This window comes from Trichophyton verrucosum (assembly GCF_000151505.1).
Source record: "Trichophyton verrucosum HKI 0517 chromosome Unknown contig00997_1.f1.exp, whole genome shotgun sequence".
Lineage (NCBI taxonomy): Eukaryota > Fungi > Ascomycota > Eurotiomycetes > Onygenales > Arthrodermataceae > Trichophyton > Trichophyton verrucosum.
In genome coordinates, this window is record NW_003315200.1 from 1 (window position 1) to 15,128 (window position 15,128).

The window sequence follows — 15,128 nt, forward strand, 5'->3', positions numbered from 1 at the left end:
AAAAAGAGAGAGAGAGATGAAAACAAGGGGAAAGTTGAGCCACTGGGGACTGGGGATGAGGCTGGGTTCAGTTTCACGATTTCAAGACTTGGTATTGTCAAGCGCGATAGGCGGTATTCTGGACCAAGTTATGAGAAATGGAAAGGTAAAGAGATAGCTCCGCATGATATACACCTGGCGTATACAGAAAGAAGTATACTGATAAGGGTTCAAAACACGAGAAGATGAAAAGCTTGGGAGAAAAAAAGGAAGGGAAAAAAAGGAAGTAATCATGTACACTGAAGAAAAGAAAAAAGAGTAAGAAAATCAGGGAAAAAGAAAAGGAGAAAGAGAAAATATAAAGCATTAAAGAGCATAGACTCATAATTAGTGCGCGATGAAAGAGATAGGAAAGAAAAGATGTTTGTGTCCACACAACGCCACTGTCCTGGATAGATTGTAGAGACACTGAAAAACAGGTCAAGAAAGGCAAGGTACAAATGTTCGAGGGAGACAAGTCCCACTCGAACATTTGACGGCAATAGAATAAAATGGAAGAATAAATCGAAAAGAAAACGAACAAAGTCGGTTCATCTGCAGATGAGTGCCAGCTCAAAAAGGAGAATCCAAAGGCAAGGCAATGCAAATGCTTCTTAGATCAGGGCTGAGACAATCCGAAATATCGAGGGATGCAATGAAATGAGAATATGGTTTCTCTGCCTCTCTGGCAGGAAGTGAAAGAAGGACGAGAAACAGGGTGGTGGTCGCCTGTTAAGCTTAGCATGTAGCCTCAGCACGCTTGGACTTGCTGGAGGTACGCTTGGCTAGCTGCTCTCCATGGAACTGACGAAGATGCTCGGTAAGATGGTCTTCGCGAGTGAAACCCATGAAGCCCTTGCGGTTACAGCGTGGCTTGGGGCAATCCATTCTCGTCGGGAAGTGGATTGACTTCTGGTGTCGGCTCAGATCAGCTACCCGGCTGAACGAGCCTTCACAGTTTTCGTACAGGCAGATAAACCGCTGGGTAGACCTAGATGGGTGGCAACACGGATTAGTCTCTCTGGTATGGTAACGTGGTTGATGGGTGAAGGATAGGGTTGAAGTTGGGGTTGGGGTTGGAGTGGCAAGGTACCTCTCTGCAGCTGTTGATGATCTGGGGCTGGAGGGAAGGGCAGCCATGGTCTGGCCATCAAAGATATACTCCTGATTGGACGAGGTGGAGTGGCTTTTGGGCCGCCCCTGCGTCGAACTACGTGGCTCGTACTCGCAGGTAGAGTCATATTCATATGAGTTTGAGGGCGAGTGACATGACTGGATAGTGTTGTAGTATGTTGACGCTGCGCTGTATGATGTGGAGATGGATAGGTTGCTGTCCGTCGAGCTTGAGTAGGCCATGGGAGGAGCCAGAGGAGAGAGATAGCCTGGCTGCGACCGAGTTGAGGTAGTGTAGGTATTATCAGAGGTTTCTCTCCAGGACTCTCCACGGACGGGAGACTGGTAGGTAGTCTGCCTCTGACGGTAAGGGAGAGACATGGTGTGAGTAGTGAAGGATGAGACGGGTAGTTGGTGGTGTTGAATGTCAAGCCGTAGGCAGAAGAGTAATGTCTTTGAGCAAAAGGGGGCTCCAAGAGTATTGTATGTATGTAATGTCTTTGAAGTAGTATGGTGATTGTGGGTGAGGAGGGATGGAGAGAAGGGGGGGTTACTGGTGATATTTTATATACCCTTCAGGTACCAGCGAGAAAAGGAGGCGAACCTTCACCTAGCACAGAAATGGCAGCCTTTGCAGCCACACGTGACAAGGGAAGGAGAAGGGGAAGGGAAACAGCAGAAAGCAGCAGATCCCCAGATAACCTAAGCAGCAATGCAAGACAAGCAGAATGATGCCCATCGAACGTTTCACAGCCTCGGTGTGTTAACGAGCTGACTCGAGGGGTAAACGACGAGGGGAAGATGAGTTCGATTGAAACAACAGCAAAGAGTGAAGCTAGCGGTTATGCTACCCCCATGCACTTAGAAACACCCAGTAGATTGGTTGGCCAGATAACTCGCTGGTCCCAGGTGGCACGATTACATGAGCGGGCAGCAAGTGCTTCTCTGTATTGAAAAAAATAGAATAGAATAGAAAATAAGGAGTGCACTTTGCACGTGGAAGAAGAGTGATGGGAACACAGCCTCTCTGTAAGAGTACGAGAGAGGAAATGACGTCGGGGAGAGAGGCGGGTACGTATTAGAGAGGCAAAAGAATTGGTTAGGGGGAGGAAGAAGAAGTGAAGCAAAATGGTATTTGGCCGTAAGCGAATATCAGCTCGATCCTGATAGGAGACAAGCCTAATCATAAGGACAGGAGAAGAAGGGGCAGCGGAATGGAAACCGCCGAGTTGAGTATGAAGTAATAAGAGCAACCTCTTAAACAAAGGAATGGCGGTACATGCAGAGTCCGCTTCGACCGGCAATCGGCGCCGGAAACCAGATATCAGAGGAAGAGACGTAGAATAGCCGGAGGGGTGACAGGAGTGACCTTGGGTCCCACAGCGGGCAAGGCGGAGGAGACCTTGGATGGTTTTACAAACGAGCATATGCAGTGGTAAGAGGGAAGGATGATATGGAGATCAAGTTCGCATAGACAGAGCTAACTTAGAACGGAGCGAGAACTCCACGGAAGGGCAGACACAGACTGGCTGGTGGTCAACTGGTCATCGAGATGGGATAGGACGGGATGGTGGTGTGTGTATGAGACGGAGACCGACTGCTCAGCCCTCCCATCCATCTCGCCTTCGCCTCATTCCAGTAAGCCAGCTAGTTAGTTAGCCCATGGGTGGTTAGTCTGATACGGACACCACCCTTATTGCGGTGAAGAAAAGGCCTCTCTCGTAAGCATCGATGACGGGGCGGGCCGACAATGGAGCCTGAAGCTGAGGGATTTCCATCATGGTGATATTGTTTGGACGGGCAAAGGATGAGTGATAGACCGGGTGTCTGCAAGATGCAGTGGGCGTTTGGATCTTCTTCCTGTGGTTGCTCCACAAGAGTCGTTCCTTTTTTAGGGCCGTTTAGGCCATGTCGACAGGCCAGAGAAAAAGAAACGAGGACCCCGGCCACTCACTCTCACTGGCTGGAGAATGTTCCTTGGCCAGTCAATCAATAACGGGCCTGCTGTTAATAATAACCCTGCAATAGAGATGCACCCCGTGTAACCTGCTAAATCGTGTGCGACCTGTCGACTTGGTTAGCCAAGCACGGAGTATATTCTGATACAGCACGTATGTAAGTACACGGTTACGGAGAGTAATCAGAGAGCGAGAGGTGTACTATGCAGGCGTCGGGCAGATGCTGTGCAGCGTTCACCATCAACCATCAAGCATCATCGCCGCCGTCACCAGCGTCACCTCAATGTCTCCGTCAGGTACGTGGCCATGCAGGCGTTTCAAACCCAACCACCCCGGCCTAATGAGGTTGCTACCATCGCCGTCATCGTGTCTCTGTCTCTGCTATCCCGTCTCTCTCTGTCTCTCTGTCTCTCTGTCTCTCTGTCTCTCTGTCTCTCTCCGCTTCTCTGACGTCTCTGTTGTGCCAGCGAGTCGTTGGATGTTTGCTTGTCCTCATCTTCGTCGTCGTCTTTTTCCTCTTCTGGAGAAAAAGGTCGAAGTCGGCTGTCTTGCTTATCTAAGCACGTCCCCCCTCCCTTTTTGGCTGTTTCTCACCTTTTCGTCGTCGTCTTCTCTCTTCTTCTCTTCTTCGTCTTCAACGTCAAACATCGAACGTCAGGCATCAAAAATGGCCAGCATCGCCCATCCTGCTCCCTTCTGGCCCGTCTTCTGGCCTGTCGCTCGTCTCTTGTTGGCAGTGCAATGGTCCCTCAGCTTCATCGACCGATTAAAAATGCCGCAAGCCAGCCTGGCGTGGCAGGGTAGGGCGAGGCGGACTCTCGCCTCTAGCTTTCGGCCTTGGGAGAAAAGAACTGGCTGACAGACTGACAGGCTCAACTCGAGGATCAAAGTTGATAGATAAAATAGAGAAAAGAGAAAACTCGAGACCATACAGAGTCCTTCGTGCTGCTTCTACTGACACAGCCTTTGCAACCCTCGCCGTCTCCAGTGCGCAACACTGGCTGGGCTGCACATGCAACCGATTCAGGTATCAGGCAGGCCTCTACACGAAGCACCCCCAAGGCAAAGCGCAAAGAGGGCGTCAAAGCATCCATCTCATCAGGGGGAATCAATCACAGCAGCCCATCTCCGAGGAAATAACCTTTCCAGTCCAGTTAATTATGTTTTCATTTCTTACGCGGCATTGGACGGCCTATCAAACACAAGCAATAACTAGAGTTGATAACACAGCAAGAGATAGCAGACGTCGGACATTAGAAATCAGGAACGAGAAGAGGCTTGCCGGCATCAGCGGTCTTATAAGTTATTTAACATGTCTTATCCTCTTTCCTCCGCTATTAGCTATTGTTATCTCGTGGAACAATCAGTCTCTTTTATCTTCGTCCTTTTTTAGCTGCCCTGCTTTCTTGATGCCCAACTTGATCACTCATTATTATTAATTTCAGAAGGAGGGACAATTTTTCTCGAACCAATAGCCAGCACCACCGGGGCTACCAACCAGCCAACCAGTGCAATAAACACACGTCGCCTTATAGGACTGGATCATGAGACTCCCGAGAAGCGAACCAACCCTCTCTCGTTTCATTTTATTTTTGGCGAGGTCAAACTCGAATGCTGTAACTAAATAGTCTTCTTCCAGCACTGCCTCAAGACCGTGAATGCCAATGAAAGGATAAATCCAACAACCAAGTAAATGGTGTGTGCCTGGAGGCTGGAAAAGGCTCGAAGGGCTCTTTCGCCTTGACTGCTATGATCAGGTGAGAAAAACGACATCACTCCTTGAAGACAGCCTCAGCTTTTTGCCGATGGCCCGTCCCTCTCTTCACTACCCCGGCATTTAGTTAGTTACATCGCGCTAGCACTGCCCCCCTGATCGATGCCAATAATGATTCTGCCTGCGCTTGAACCCCCACAAGAGAAGGATTCGAGAAGAAGCGGAGACTAGAAAACACGAAGAGGAGTGGGAGGCTGTTCTGCAGGGGAGAGAGCCCTGGACTTGGCTTGCCTTGCTCTCTAATTGTGAGGGAATATTCCGGAGAAATGACCGGGTACAGGCACATAGAGGCACAGAGAGACCGGAGAATCAGGAGAAGCAAAAAGAAGACGGGAATGGGAAAAGCATAGGTTGCCGATTTGCGCCAAATACACTCTCGAGGAGACTCGGAAGAGGTACGGAGTAGTAGTTCACAAATTAAAATGACATCACACCGGAAAGAAGTCAGAAAAGAAATCAAACAGGTTAAACTCCCTCCCAGCCCGGTTCCAGTCCCAGGTAACTAAAGAATTGCCTATCATTTCACTTTACTCGTTCCCCATTCCCTTTCATCCAATGAATAGAAAACAAGAAGCTAAATAAAAAGAAGAGAAAAATCGCGGAAGTTGCGGGAGAGCAAGGTACGTAGTTATGTGAGCGCAGGAGGAATTAGGAAGATGCAGGACCAAAAAACAGGACTGAAGGAGTAAAAAGGAGATTGGGGAGAGACGGGACAGTAGAGGGATGTGCATTGTACTTCAACAGAATCGATTGTCATTGTATTTGGCGGACACTGACAGACGGCCTTGCACTGTTTTACAAATCATCTTCAAGGTACTTGTAGACAAATTTAAAATCACCTTTTCGTCGGTTCATCCTATTAACAGCCGTGATATTATTAGCATAAGCTGTTTTTGACACCCGCCGTGGGACAGTAACCAAGTGCCGAACCCGGGTACACAAGCCAAACCATTACGAAGACAAAGATGGGGGGATGAATATAACTTACCAGGTGCTTTCATAATCAAAGAACCGATAAGTACCCTGCTCATATTCCTCAGTGATGTTCTTCGGCTCCTCATGGCGCTGGAACCAGGTCTGGTACAGCTTGTGGAAGCGCCAGCTTTGGTTCTTGAGGGCCTTGGCAGCCAGGTACTGCTGATACGTGGACTGACGGTAGTAGAAGAGATAGAACAGCGTGTCTGTATCTATTCTGCCGGTCTCGTATAGTCGTGGATCGTCAAATATGGGTAATGTCTCCTGAGGGTAATAAAGTGGCGTTGTGTATGGCGTCTGGGGCTTGTAATGACGGGGCTTCTCCGCATCTCCCGGCTCTGGGCATGTACTATGTGAGGCTACCAATAACCGTTGTACAGACGCCGACTGAGGAGCTGTCGACCGTGACTTGGTCACCTCGAAGGAGTGAATCAGATCTTGGAGACCTGGAGGGAGATGATATACCGATTCGTCTGCGGCCGGCTCATCTGGGCTCTTCCCCTTTGCCTGGCCATTCGTTACTGTACGTTCCTTATTAGGGGCCGACGTTGATGCAGCCGGGGTTGTTGCTGATGTTTCTATTTTGGACATCGCGGGTGTAGGAGGCATGGTCCCCGGTCGACTGGCTGCAGTCACGCTCGGACTTAATGTAGGCGACTTGGATTGACTTCCTGACTCGTCTGCGCTGCCGGCAGAGGACATGAGCCGTTGTACCTGCACCGGCTGTGCGGGCTGGACCATAGGTGACGCCGTTGACGACGCTTTGGAAGCAAGCTGTGCTGCCGATACGGCGGGGCTGGCACCAGGGGGTGGTGGGAGGGGTGCAATCCCAACACCAGCCTTGTCACTGGCAGCAGCGGCGGCGGCAGCAGAGGCATATTTGAGAGTCTCTCCGGGTAATCGTGCCGGAGGGGGTGCAGGTTTCATTGAACTTGCTGACGATGACGAAGGGCCATTAAGATGGAGCGTGGCAAGGACGGGTAGAGGGGATTTCATCTGTGTTGATGGCCGTCGTGCAGGACCTGAATCTGACTTGCCCTTGTTGGCCTGCCGGGACTCTGCGTCATCTTCCTGTATCGATTGAGTGTCTTGTGATGATACCCGGTCGTTGTCGTTGTTCATGCCGAACTGGACTTCATCGTCGCCTAGCGGTATGTCGTCGTAGATAGTCTCGTCCTCTCCACAAAAGTCGGGATTGTGACCATCCTCCGCATAGTATTTGATGGCTTCTTGAGCGTCAAGCACTTGTTGTGTTTCAACATTGCCGTTCTGTAATGATCGTAAGAGTAATTCTAGCTTCCCAACGTGCCATTTATGCCGTTCCGATAACCGTTCAATATCCGCTAACCGATTCGACTTGGCGATGTCCTTCTTGCCCTTTTTCATTGACGCTTGTATAGACTCTTCTTCAGCTTCCATAGCCTCTATCTTCTGCTGTAGAATGTCAACCGTCGAGGAGAGGAAATCACACGTGTCTGCTTTCTCTTTCTCCTTGGGATCCAAGCGCGCTGCGGCCGAAAGCCCCTCTTTCGAGTAGGCCTTGGTCTTCATTTCCTTCTCTACAGCCTTGAACTGTTCCATACACTAGATATGAATGTCAGTATTGCCTCCCTAATGCTGGGTAGGGAAAGAAAATGGGGATATATAGTGCGCACTGTTTCTATGGCTCGCCGTTGTTCTAGCAGTGGGCTTTTGTCCTTGACCTCATTTCCGGCAGCCCATGTCTTGATCTGGTCTCTAAACCGTTGCAGTTTCTTGATCTCCCGTTTAAGATTGTCTTCAAGCTTGTCTCGTTGGGCGGCATTGCTGGAGCTTCGGATCTTCTCATATATCCCTTCAAAGGATTGTATGCCCTCACCGACCTTCTTGAAGGTCTTGTCAATTTCTTGCTGCGTTTTTCGGGAAGTCATGATGATGTCTTCATAACCTGGCTCTCAGGAGCGCTCGATCCGAAGCTCAAGATAGTTATGCGTGTGCGTGCGTGCAGGGACTGAAGGAGTGGTACAGGGTGTGGATGAGACCGTCAGTGGTCAACCTGGTTGCGAGGGAAACGGGTCACGAAATCGGGCAGCTTCGGCGTAGCGCTGGGACAATGGTTTCCGTCACCGTGCAGGCGCGTGTGAATTCAGCTGAGCAAGAGGTCGGATGCGAGATGCGAGATGCAGGAAGCTGTTCCGTTGCTTTCGAACTGCTTTCATCTTCATCTTCATCTTCCATCAAGAAGCTGCGCCAAGCCGATTCGTGCCAAGAATCTTGGAAGCCGAAACAAACGGAAGAACTAAGCGCCAGATCACGTGAGTGAGCCCCAATTTGGATATTTTCAACTTCACTTCGTCGTTTCTCGCTTGTCCGACGGTATCGACGGCATCGACGGCATCGATGACGGCCTTTGGCTGACTTGCCGGGTGGTTCAGATGCGGTGGCCGTCATGTGCCGCATATCCAGCTGTTGCAGTGGCTCAGATGGGTACTTTCAACTGGATGATGGGCTTGGGGACATGGAGGAGGGGATCAAAATAATGCACGCAGGTAGCCGCCAGGCTACAGAAAAACCCTCCGATCCAAGGAAAGCAATCAGCCGAATCTGCAATTCCCTTCTTGAGACGACCTTCCTCATGCTAATTACGGAGGATAAATCATGCATTGCTGTGCCGCAGATAGCCCCATGCCGCCTTCCGCTGGACATTTTGGCTCCCCTGTTGATACAATGGCGTTTTATCTAGTACGGGCGACAGATTGGCGACGACGACGACTAATCCGACGGCTCTCCAAGAAGCTAGCTCAGGCTGTACTACCTCACAGTTTGGAATGTGCCTAAGAATAAGCTGCTGTATCTAAGATGTATCGGAGATAAATACGAAGTTTATACGGTACGACCTCATGTCTCTTTTAGGAGCCTATGGTCTTAAGTGTGTGTGGGGGGTCACCTCACTTAGGATAGGTAGAGATGCATGTAGAATAGCCTCCTCTGTCCTCCATTGACTGTAAAGAGCCTCGTCTGTGAGACGCGCATGTAACTAGCCATTGTAAATCACTGGCTGAGCCATCAAATGCTGACTAATAAGTAGTTAATGCAATATTTTCCATATCAACTTGCTTTACGATACATACATCTATCGAAAATAAAAAGACAAAGTACTTCTATATATGGCATGATAATGAAATAGCCGTGATACTATCTTCTAGGATCTCCGCTCGTGGCAGGGAAGATGAAAGGTGTGACATCCCTTTCTCCCCTCCTTTCCCCCATAATTCAGCCCCGGGAACACAACCGGCGTAGCACATCTTGACTGACTACTTCTAACCATCTCCTTGGCCTGTTGATCCAGCGATCTTACAAAGAGTGACATCTGCCTCGGTTACTGTTGATAAACAGCTTGTTTCGTCGATTGGCCGTGGAGTGCTGGTGTTTGCCGCCGTCGGGCCAGATGATACCCAGAAAGATGCAGATACCCTAGCGGCCAAGCTGTTGAAGCTGAAGATGTGGCCCGATGAAACCGGGGCAAATGTACCTATCCTCCTCTCATGTACCCCCAGATCGGATCTATAACAATAGCAGTGCTGATATAGCCCTATTTGGTTATTTCCAGTGGAAGAAGAACGTGCAAGACATCCAGGGGGAGGTCCTCTGCGGTACGTAGATACATCCATGTTATATCGTCTATTGGGTAGTTACCAAGTTTGCCCCCCCCCCCCCTCGGTTACCCTTTCTCAGGCTAATGCATGTACCTATTTGCCGAACAGTGTCACAATTCACGCTGCTTGCTACTTTGAAAAAAGGCAACAAGCCTGACTTCCACAAAGCGGCAGATCCTAAGACGGCTCGAGAGCTGTATGAGTACTTCCACTCAAAGGTGCAGAACCTGTACACTGCAGAGCGGGTTAAGGACGGAGTTTTCCAAGCCATGATGGAGGTAGGTTTAGTTAACGATGGACCGGTATGTATCTGTACTCCTTTGTCCTTGTCCTTTGTACAGGTATAGCGCCGGTGCTAAGGGGGTTCAGGTCACGCTGGAGATCGACACGAATCCAGCAAAGAAGGAAGACAACGCCAGTGCCAGTGCCAGTGCCAGTGCTAGTGCAAGCACCAGCTAGACATCTCATCTATCGTAGGCCACCTGTCGCATCCCAGGACTGCTTGTTGTATCCTTATATATAGACCTAGACATGAAAGACGTTGTTTCCCCAAAGCGGAATCAGGGCTTAGGGCTCGAGGTGGCTGCTCTTAGCGCGGGGATGTTTGCACTGTTTGCCTCCCGCGCGGGTCACCCAAAGCGTAGAAGGTTCCTGAACTTCCTCTGCCTCTTCTTCTTCTTCTTGCTCTCGCTTTCTTCTTCACTTCCTCGCTTTCTCGCCTCTGCCTCAGTTCATCCGTGATATCAGAGACTCACTCTGTGCTAGAAGACGGTTATTGAAGAAGAGCTATAGACTTACACTGTGCAATTGTGCCTGGCCGAAGCAACCATGGCTGAAACTTCAGGTACATAGAGCATAATTCCTTAGCCTCTAGAGCCTATTGCTGACAGACACCTGCTTCCAGGAGTTCGCCCGCGCGTATACTTCGACATCGAGATTGGTGGAAGACCAGAGGGAAGGGTTGTGTTTGAGCTGGTAAGCTTTGCAGAGTCTGGTCGAGCTCGGTTATCGGTACCTTGCGGACTTATAACTAACACGGTTGTTAATAATTATCTAGTACAACGATGGTTAGCATCCAGCTTCTTCTACTCGGAGAGACAGAACGAGAAAAAGCTGACGTGAAACAGTCGTCCCCAAGACCGCAGAGAACTTCCGTGCCCTCTGCACTGGAGAAAAGGGAGAGGGCAAGTCCGGAAAACCATTGAGCTACAAGGGTGCGTACATCAGTGCTCTTTTTCTTTCGCTACCTTGGGCTTTGGTGAAGCTGTGTCTAAGTTCATCCTTCTACTAGGATCCATCTTCCACCGAGTTATCAAGCAGTTCATGATCCAGGGTGGTGATTTCACCGAGTTTAACGGTACCGGTGGAGAGTCAATCTATGGGGAGAAATTCGACGATGAGAATTTCCAACTCAAGCATGACCGTCCGTTCCTGCTCTCCATGGCCAACTCCGGGCCCGGAACCAATGGAAGCCAGTTCTTTGTTACCACTGTGCCCACCCCCCATCTTGATGGAAAGCACGTCGTCTTCGGAGAGGTGATCAACGGCAAAGGACTTGTCCGCAAGGTGGAACAACTCCCAACCAGCCCTGGTGACAAGCCACACTCGGAAGTCAAGGTCATTGCCTGCGGTGAAATTACGGGCGATGAGTATGAAACCGCTACTAAGCGTGCTGTAGACCCAACTGGAGATACATATGAAGACTACCCAGAAGACAACGACCAGGAGTTCACAGGTCCCGAGTATTTCAAGATTGCCACTGAACTTAAGGAGTTTGGCAATACTGCTTTCAAGTCTGGTGATGTGCAGCTGGGTCTGGAGAAATACCAAAAGGGTTTGCGCTATCTTAATGAATATGCCGAGCCTTCTGAGAATGACCCCCCAGAGCTTGCTGGACAGATGATGACTCTCCGATTTGCCCTCCACTCTAACTCCGCCCTCCTGGCTAACAAATTGAGACGCTATAATGACGGCCGAACCTGGGCTGGATATGCTCTCGACCAAGCTGGTCATGCCAAAGCCAAGGATGCGGACCGGGCAAAGGCCCACTATCGACGAGCTGTTGCCCTTGCTGGATTGAAGGAGGAGGATGAGGCTCTCAAGGACCTAGAAGCCGCTGCCAAATTTGCCCCCAACGACGCTGGAATCATTGCCGAGATCTCCCGTGTGAAGAAGAGTATTGCTGAGCAAGACCGCAAGGCCAAAGCTGCTGCAAAGAAATTCTTCTCTTAATTTATGGAAATTACACGGTTTCGACCCTAGTTATCGCATACAAGACGCAATATGCAACCCAAATCATGTACGCCAACTAACGACATTTTAACCCCTTTTTATATTAGAAAAGAACAAAGCGTGTAATTTAATTAGGTTCTCGCTTTTTTCATTACTCACTGGACCATTTTTTGCCATTTTGGTTTACTGAAGAGGATAAGAAACCTGGAGCCGGAGCCGGAGCCGGAGCCTATGGCGTTGGCTTTTTTCTTTCTTTCTTTCTTTTTCTTTCTGCTCATTTCATTTCACCATGACTCTACATCTACCTGTCGATGCAGAATCGTTTCAAAACGGGAAGCTATGCGGTTATTATATCCTTGGAAATAATGCTGGATAGCATGCTCTGATAACATTGGCAAGATAAAGGATAATAAACCATTAGACTTCTGAAAGTGACGAGAAAAGGCTGAACTATTATCTAGTAATTAATAGTAGTCTTGCAGGTTTGGCACTAAGCCTTGCGATCGCTGGTGAAGGCGCAACTCCCTAAATCCCTCTTCTCAGGAACAGATTCGGGACGAATATCGAAGTCGAAAATATCCATGGGCACCCCCATCGTCGTACATGCATTCGGAATATCCACCAGCCCAGCAATATGGCCCTGGACTGGCGCACAACTAAGCAGCAGATAGACCTGTTCATCCGAATACCCAAACCTACGCAGGTATTCAATCACCCTCCTACATGTCTCCCTGTAGGCAACAGTAGCGTCCAGGTGATGCTGCTTCCCATTATGATCGACGCTAAATCCTTCAAAGGTCAGATACCGACCGGGCCCAAACTGGGGTTCGACTGGACCTGGTATGAAAATAGGAGATTTCATCGCCATCTGGACCATGCCGTTCTTGATCACGCTGAGTTTAACCGTGATGATACCAGCCATTTCGATGGCGCCGCAGAAGGAGATCTCCCCGTCGCCTTGAGAGAAATGCAGGTCTCCTACAGAGAACTTGGCTCCCTTGACGTGCACGGGGAGGTAGACTTTGCTTCCACGGCTGAGGTTTTTGATATCGCAGTTTCCGCCATTTTCAGGCCGGCCCTGTGTATAGTCTTAGTTACCACATGCTAGATGCAAAGGGCATAAACAAAAGGCGTCATACAGGGACAGTTCGAGCTCCCTCCTTTTGTATCTTGGCCTTCAATTCACCTGTAGCTCCTCCAGCGTGTGCGTTCTTGACTTCAGGTGGCTTCGCCACTTCTGATCCCACGTTCTCTGCCATCAGCTGTCCTTCTCTCCTGTTCCATTCAGCCAGGACCTCTGCAGATGGCGCGCACCCGAGGATTCCAGGATGGATCAGTCCCGCAAATCGAACTCCAGGGATATGTCTCGAGGAGCAGAATATCCCTTCAAAGTCCCAGATTGCCTTCGCTCTATCTATATTATCAGACTGGACATCAATTATCCAAAAAGGGGTTGCAGACTCCTTACGCTTGCGGATAAAACTCTGACAGGAATCCTCCTCCGTTATTAGCTGCAAAGATTCCAGTGAATCCCCATGGTTCGTCTTGAAACGGCTGGACGTCCTGGATCTCAACGACGAGCACGTCTCCAGGCTCTGCCGTTTCTACATCAAACGGCCCGCTTAAATAATGAACGTGCGTCAGGTCAACGTCACGGACATCATCTGCACAGTCGTTGTTCTTGATTTGTCCACCAGTCCAGTCAAGGCATTCAATCTTGACTGTTTCGCCGTTCTTGATGCTTCCACAGGCGGGAACTATATATATATAAATACACGTAAGGTCAACTATATGTCAATAATGATAGTGGTAAAGGGAAGCCACTAACTGTCAGGATGCCATCTGTTCTGTTGATTTTGTTCATGTCAGTTTGTTGGCCGACTATGCCGGTTCGTATAGTTACTTACATGCACTCCTGGTTGCTCTGCTGCCGGCTTCCTGCGATCAACTCGCATCGCTGTTCGGATCTCGTTAAGGCCCATGATAAATCTCTCACATTAACTGGCCAATATTTCGGCAATTCCGCAGTATATTATTTTCGGGTTCTGAATCTTGCCCGCGGTATGAGAAGGGTATATATATGTCCATGCATGGACATGCTTCCCCGCAAAGAACTATGCAGCTCATGTCATGGTTCTTGATGCATCCCTGAAGTGGCGTCAAGTCCCCAACCTTAACCGTCACCAGTTTACTGCCAAAGTTATACCGCGACCTGCACTCATCCTGTGAGATGAAAGATATCGCTGTGCAAATTTACACAGTAGTCTATACTGAAGAGCGCTAATTTGTATATTCTTACGAGGTACGGAGTATGGTCCTGCCTTTTGAGACAAACTGATGGCATATATTAGAATTATCAATTGGCTATTAGATCTAACTATATATGCTGTGGAACCAATGCTTATGCCTTGCCGGGGTTAGGGTCATATGAGTATTCGGACGGTTCATCGTACTCATCCTCCCTCAACTCTCGCAGGAAGCCTCCGGTGAGCAGCTCCTCAACGCTAGACTTAAGGTGAATCTGCGAACCAAGGCCTGGTTGGCCAAACCAGCTAGCTACCGGACCTAAGAAACCCGAGAATGGTTTCAGTACCATATAGACGTGATAATTGTCCGGGTAGTTTCCTGTTTTGCCTGGTGCGAGGTTTGACGGCGGCAGCGAACGCGAGATATATGACGATCCCAAAGGCGCAACAAACTTGCCCTTTGGGCTCCCAAATCGGTCCACTTTTCGTCCAACAGTCAGAGTCACTTCAGCCTTTATTGGTTTGCCCTGAGAGTCGAGTGCGAAGCCGTCAAAGTCCGGATAATTGAACCACTTCTTTGGGTCTAAGTCCCCAGCCCATCTTAAAATGAACTCATCCGCGCAGAGGCCACCATATCTATAATATGTCGCTGTTTCAACCGACACGGGGAAACGGCTTGGTAGGGTCAGCGGTCCAAGCCGTGGGTCTCCGCACACTGAGTCTGCATATTCGGGATTGAATTTTATATGCTTGCACGGGTCTGGAAAGCATCTTCTTGGGAATATATCTGGCTCAATATTTTGTCCATATGTAAGATTCGGCTGTTCAGTGAGAAGGATATCGAGTGGTGGCATATATAAACTATACCTCTTGTCGGGCTGATAGCTCCTGGTTTGCTCGAAGGGGAGTTGCTGACACTGCCCCTAAGAAGCCGAAAGATGCGGCATAGGATAACAGCTTTGAGAGCTTCATCTTTGTCGTGTGTAATGCTTTTCGTGGGTGTTCTCGTCAACGTTGGATCAATGGAGGGCCAACAGGGGGAGATAGGACGCTCTTTATATGTAATGCACTGCAGGAGAGGTGCATCCCAATGTTTCCCTAATGGCCTCAAATGGAGCTGGTTATTATGCACTTCTATCCAATGCATGGAATCTTTTGCGTTTGGCATGTCAACAAT

At 49.3% G+C, this 15,128-nt stretch overlaps 7 protein-coding genes across 7 annotated transcripts; 2 read left to right on the forward strand and 5 right to left on the reverse strand.

The window, feature by feature from the left end:
- Positions 1 to 756: 756 nt before the first annotated feature.
- TRV_07313 (C2H2 finger domain protein, putative) lies at positions 757 to 1,512 on the reverse strand (the record flags this gene model as incomplete). Its single annotated transcript, XM_003018579.1, has 1 exon — positions 757 to 1,512. One exon carries the CDS (start codon positions 1,510 to 1,512, stop codon positions 757 to 759), a length of 756 nt encoding a protein of 251 aa, XP_003018625.1.
- A 1,894-nt stretch (positions 1,513 to 3,406) lies between these two features.
- Positions 3,407 to 3,737, reverse strand: TRV_07314 (uncharacterized protein; the record flags this gene model as incomplete). The annotated part of the gene is made up of 2 exons (XM_003018580.1): positions 3,407 to 3,640; positions 3,684 to 3,737. The coding sequence occupies 2 exons, from the start codon at positions 3,735 to 3,737 to the stop codon at positions 3,407 to 3,409; spliced, it is 288 nt and encodes a 95-aa protein (XP_003018626.1).
- A 1,921-nt stretch (positions 3,738 to 5,658) lies between these two features.
- Positions 5,659 to 7,748, reverse strand: TRV_07315 (uncharacterized protein; the record flags this gene model as incomplete). Its single annotated transcript, XM_003018581.1, has 3 exons — positions 5,659 to 5,719; positions 5,852 to 7,422; positions 7,494 to 7,748. 3 exons carry the CDS (start codon positions 7,746 to 7,748, stop codon positions 5,659 to 5,661), a joined length of 1,887 nt encoding a protein of 628 aa, XP_003018627.1.
- Positions 7,749 to 9,046: 1,298 nt separating this feature from the next.
- On the forward strand, positions 9,047 to 9,932 carry TRV_07316 (uncharacterized protein; the record flags this gene model as incomplete). The annotated part of the gene is made up of 5 exons (XM_003018582.1): positions 9,047 to 9,053; positions 9,167 to 9,364; positions 9,408 to 9,470; positions 9,582 to 9,751; positions 9,843 to 9,932. The coding sequence occupies 5 exons, from the start codon at positions 9,047 to 9,049 to the stop codon at positions 9,930 to 9,932; spliced, it is 528 nt and encodes a 175-aa protein (XP_003018628.1).
- Positions 9,933 to 10,537: 605 nt separating this feature from the next.
- On the forward strand, positions 10,538 to 11,705 carry TRV_07317 (uncharacterized protein; the record flags this gene model as incomplete). Its single annotated transcript, XM_003018583.1, has 2 exons — positions 10,538 to 10,657; positions 10,701 to 11,705. The coding sequence occupies 2 exons, from the start codon at positions 10,538 to 10,540 to the stop codon at positions 11,703 to 11,705; spliced, it is 1,125 nt and encodes a 374-aa protein (XP_003018629.1).
- Positions 11,706 to 12,195: 490 nt separating this feature from the next.
- On the reverse strand, positions 12,196 to 13,687 carry TRV_07318 (uncharacterized protein; the record flags this gene model as incomplete). Its single annotated transcript, XM_003018584.1, has 4 exons — positions 12,196 to 12,783; positions 12,845 to 13,115; positions 13,174 to 13,462; positions 13,609 to 13,687. 4 exons carry the CDS (start codon positions 13,685 to 13,687, stop codon positions 12,196 to 12,198), a joined length of 1,227 nt encoding a protein of 408 aa, XP_003018630.1.
- A 419-nt stretch (positions 13,688 to 14,106) lies between these two features.
- TRV_07319 (uncharacterized protein) lies at positions 14,107 to 14,805 on the reverse strand (the record flags this gene model as incomplete). Its single annotated transcript, XM_003018585.1, has 1 exon — positions 14,107 to 14,805. One exon carries the CDS (start codon positions 14,803 to 14,805, stop codon positions 14,107 to 14,109), a length of 699 nt encoding a protein of 232 aa, XP_003018631.1.
- Between the last annotated feature and the right edge of the window lie 323 nt (positions 14,806 to 15,128).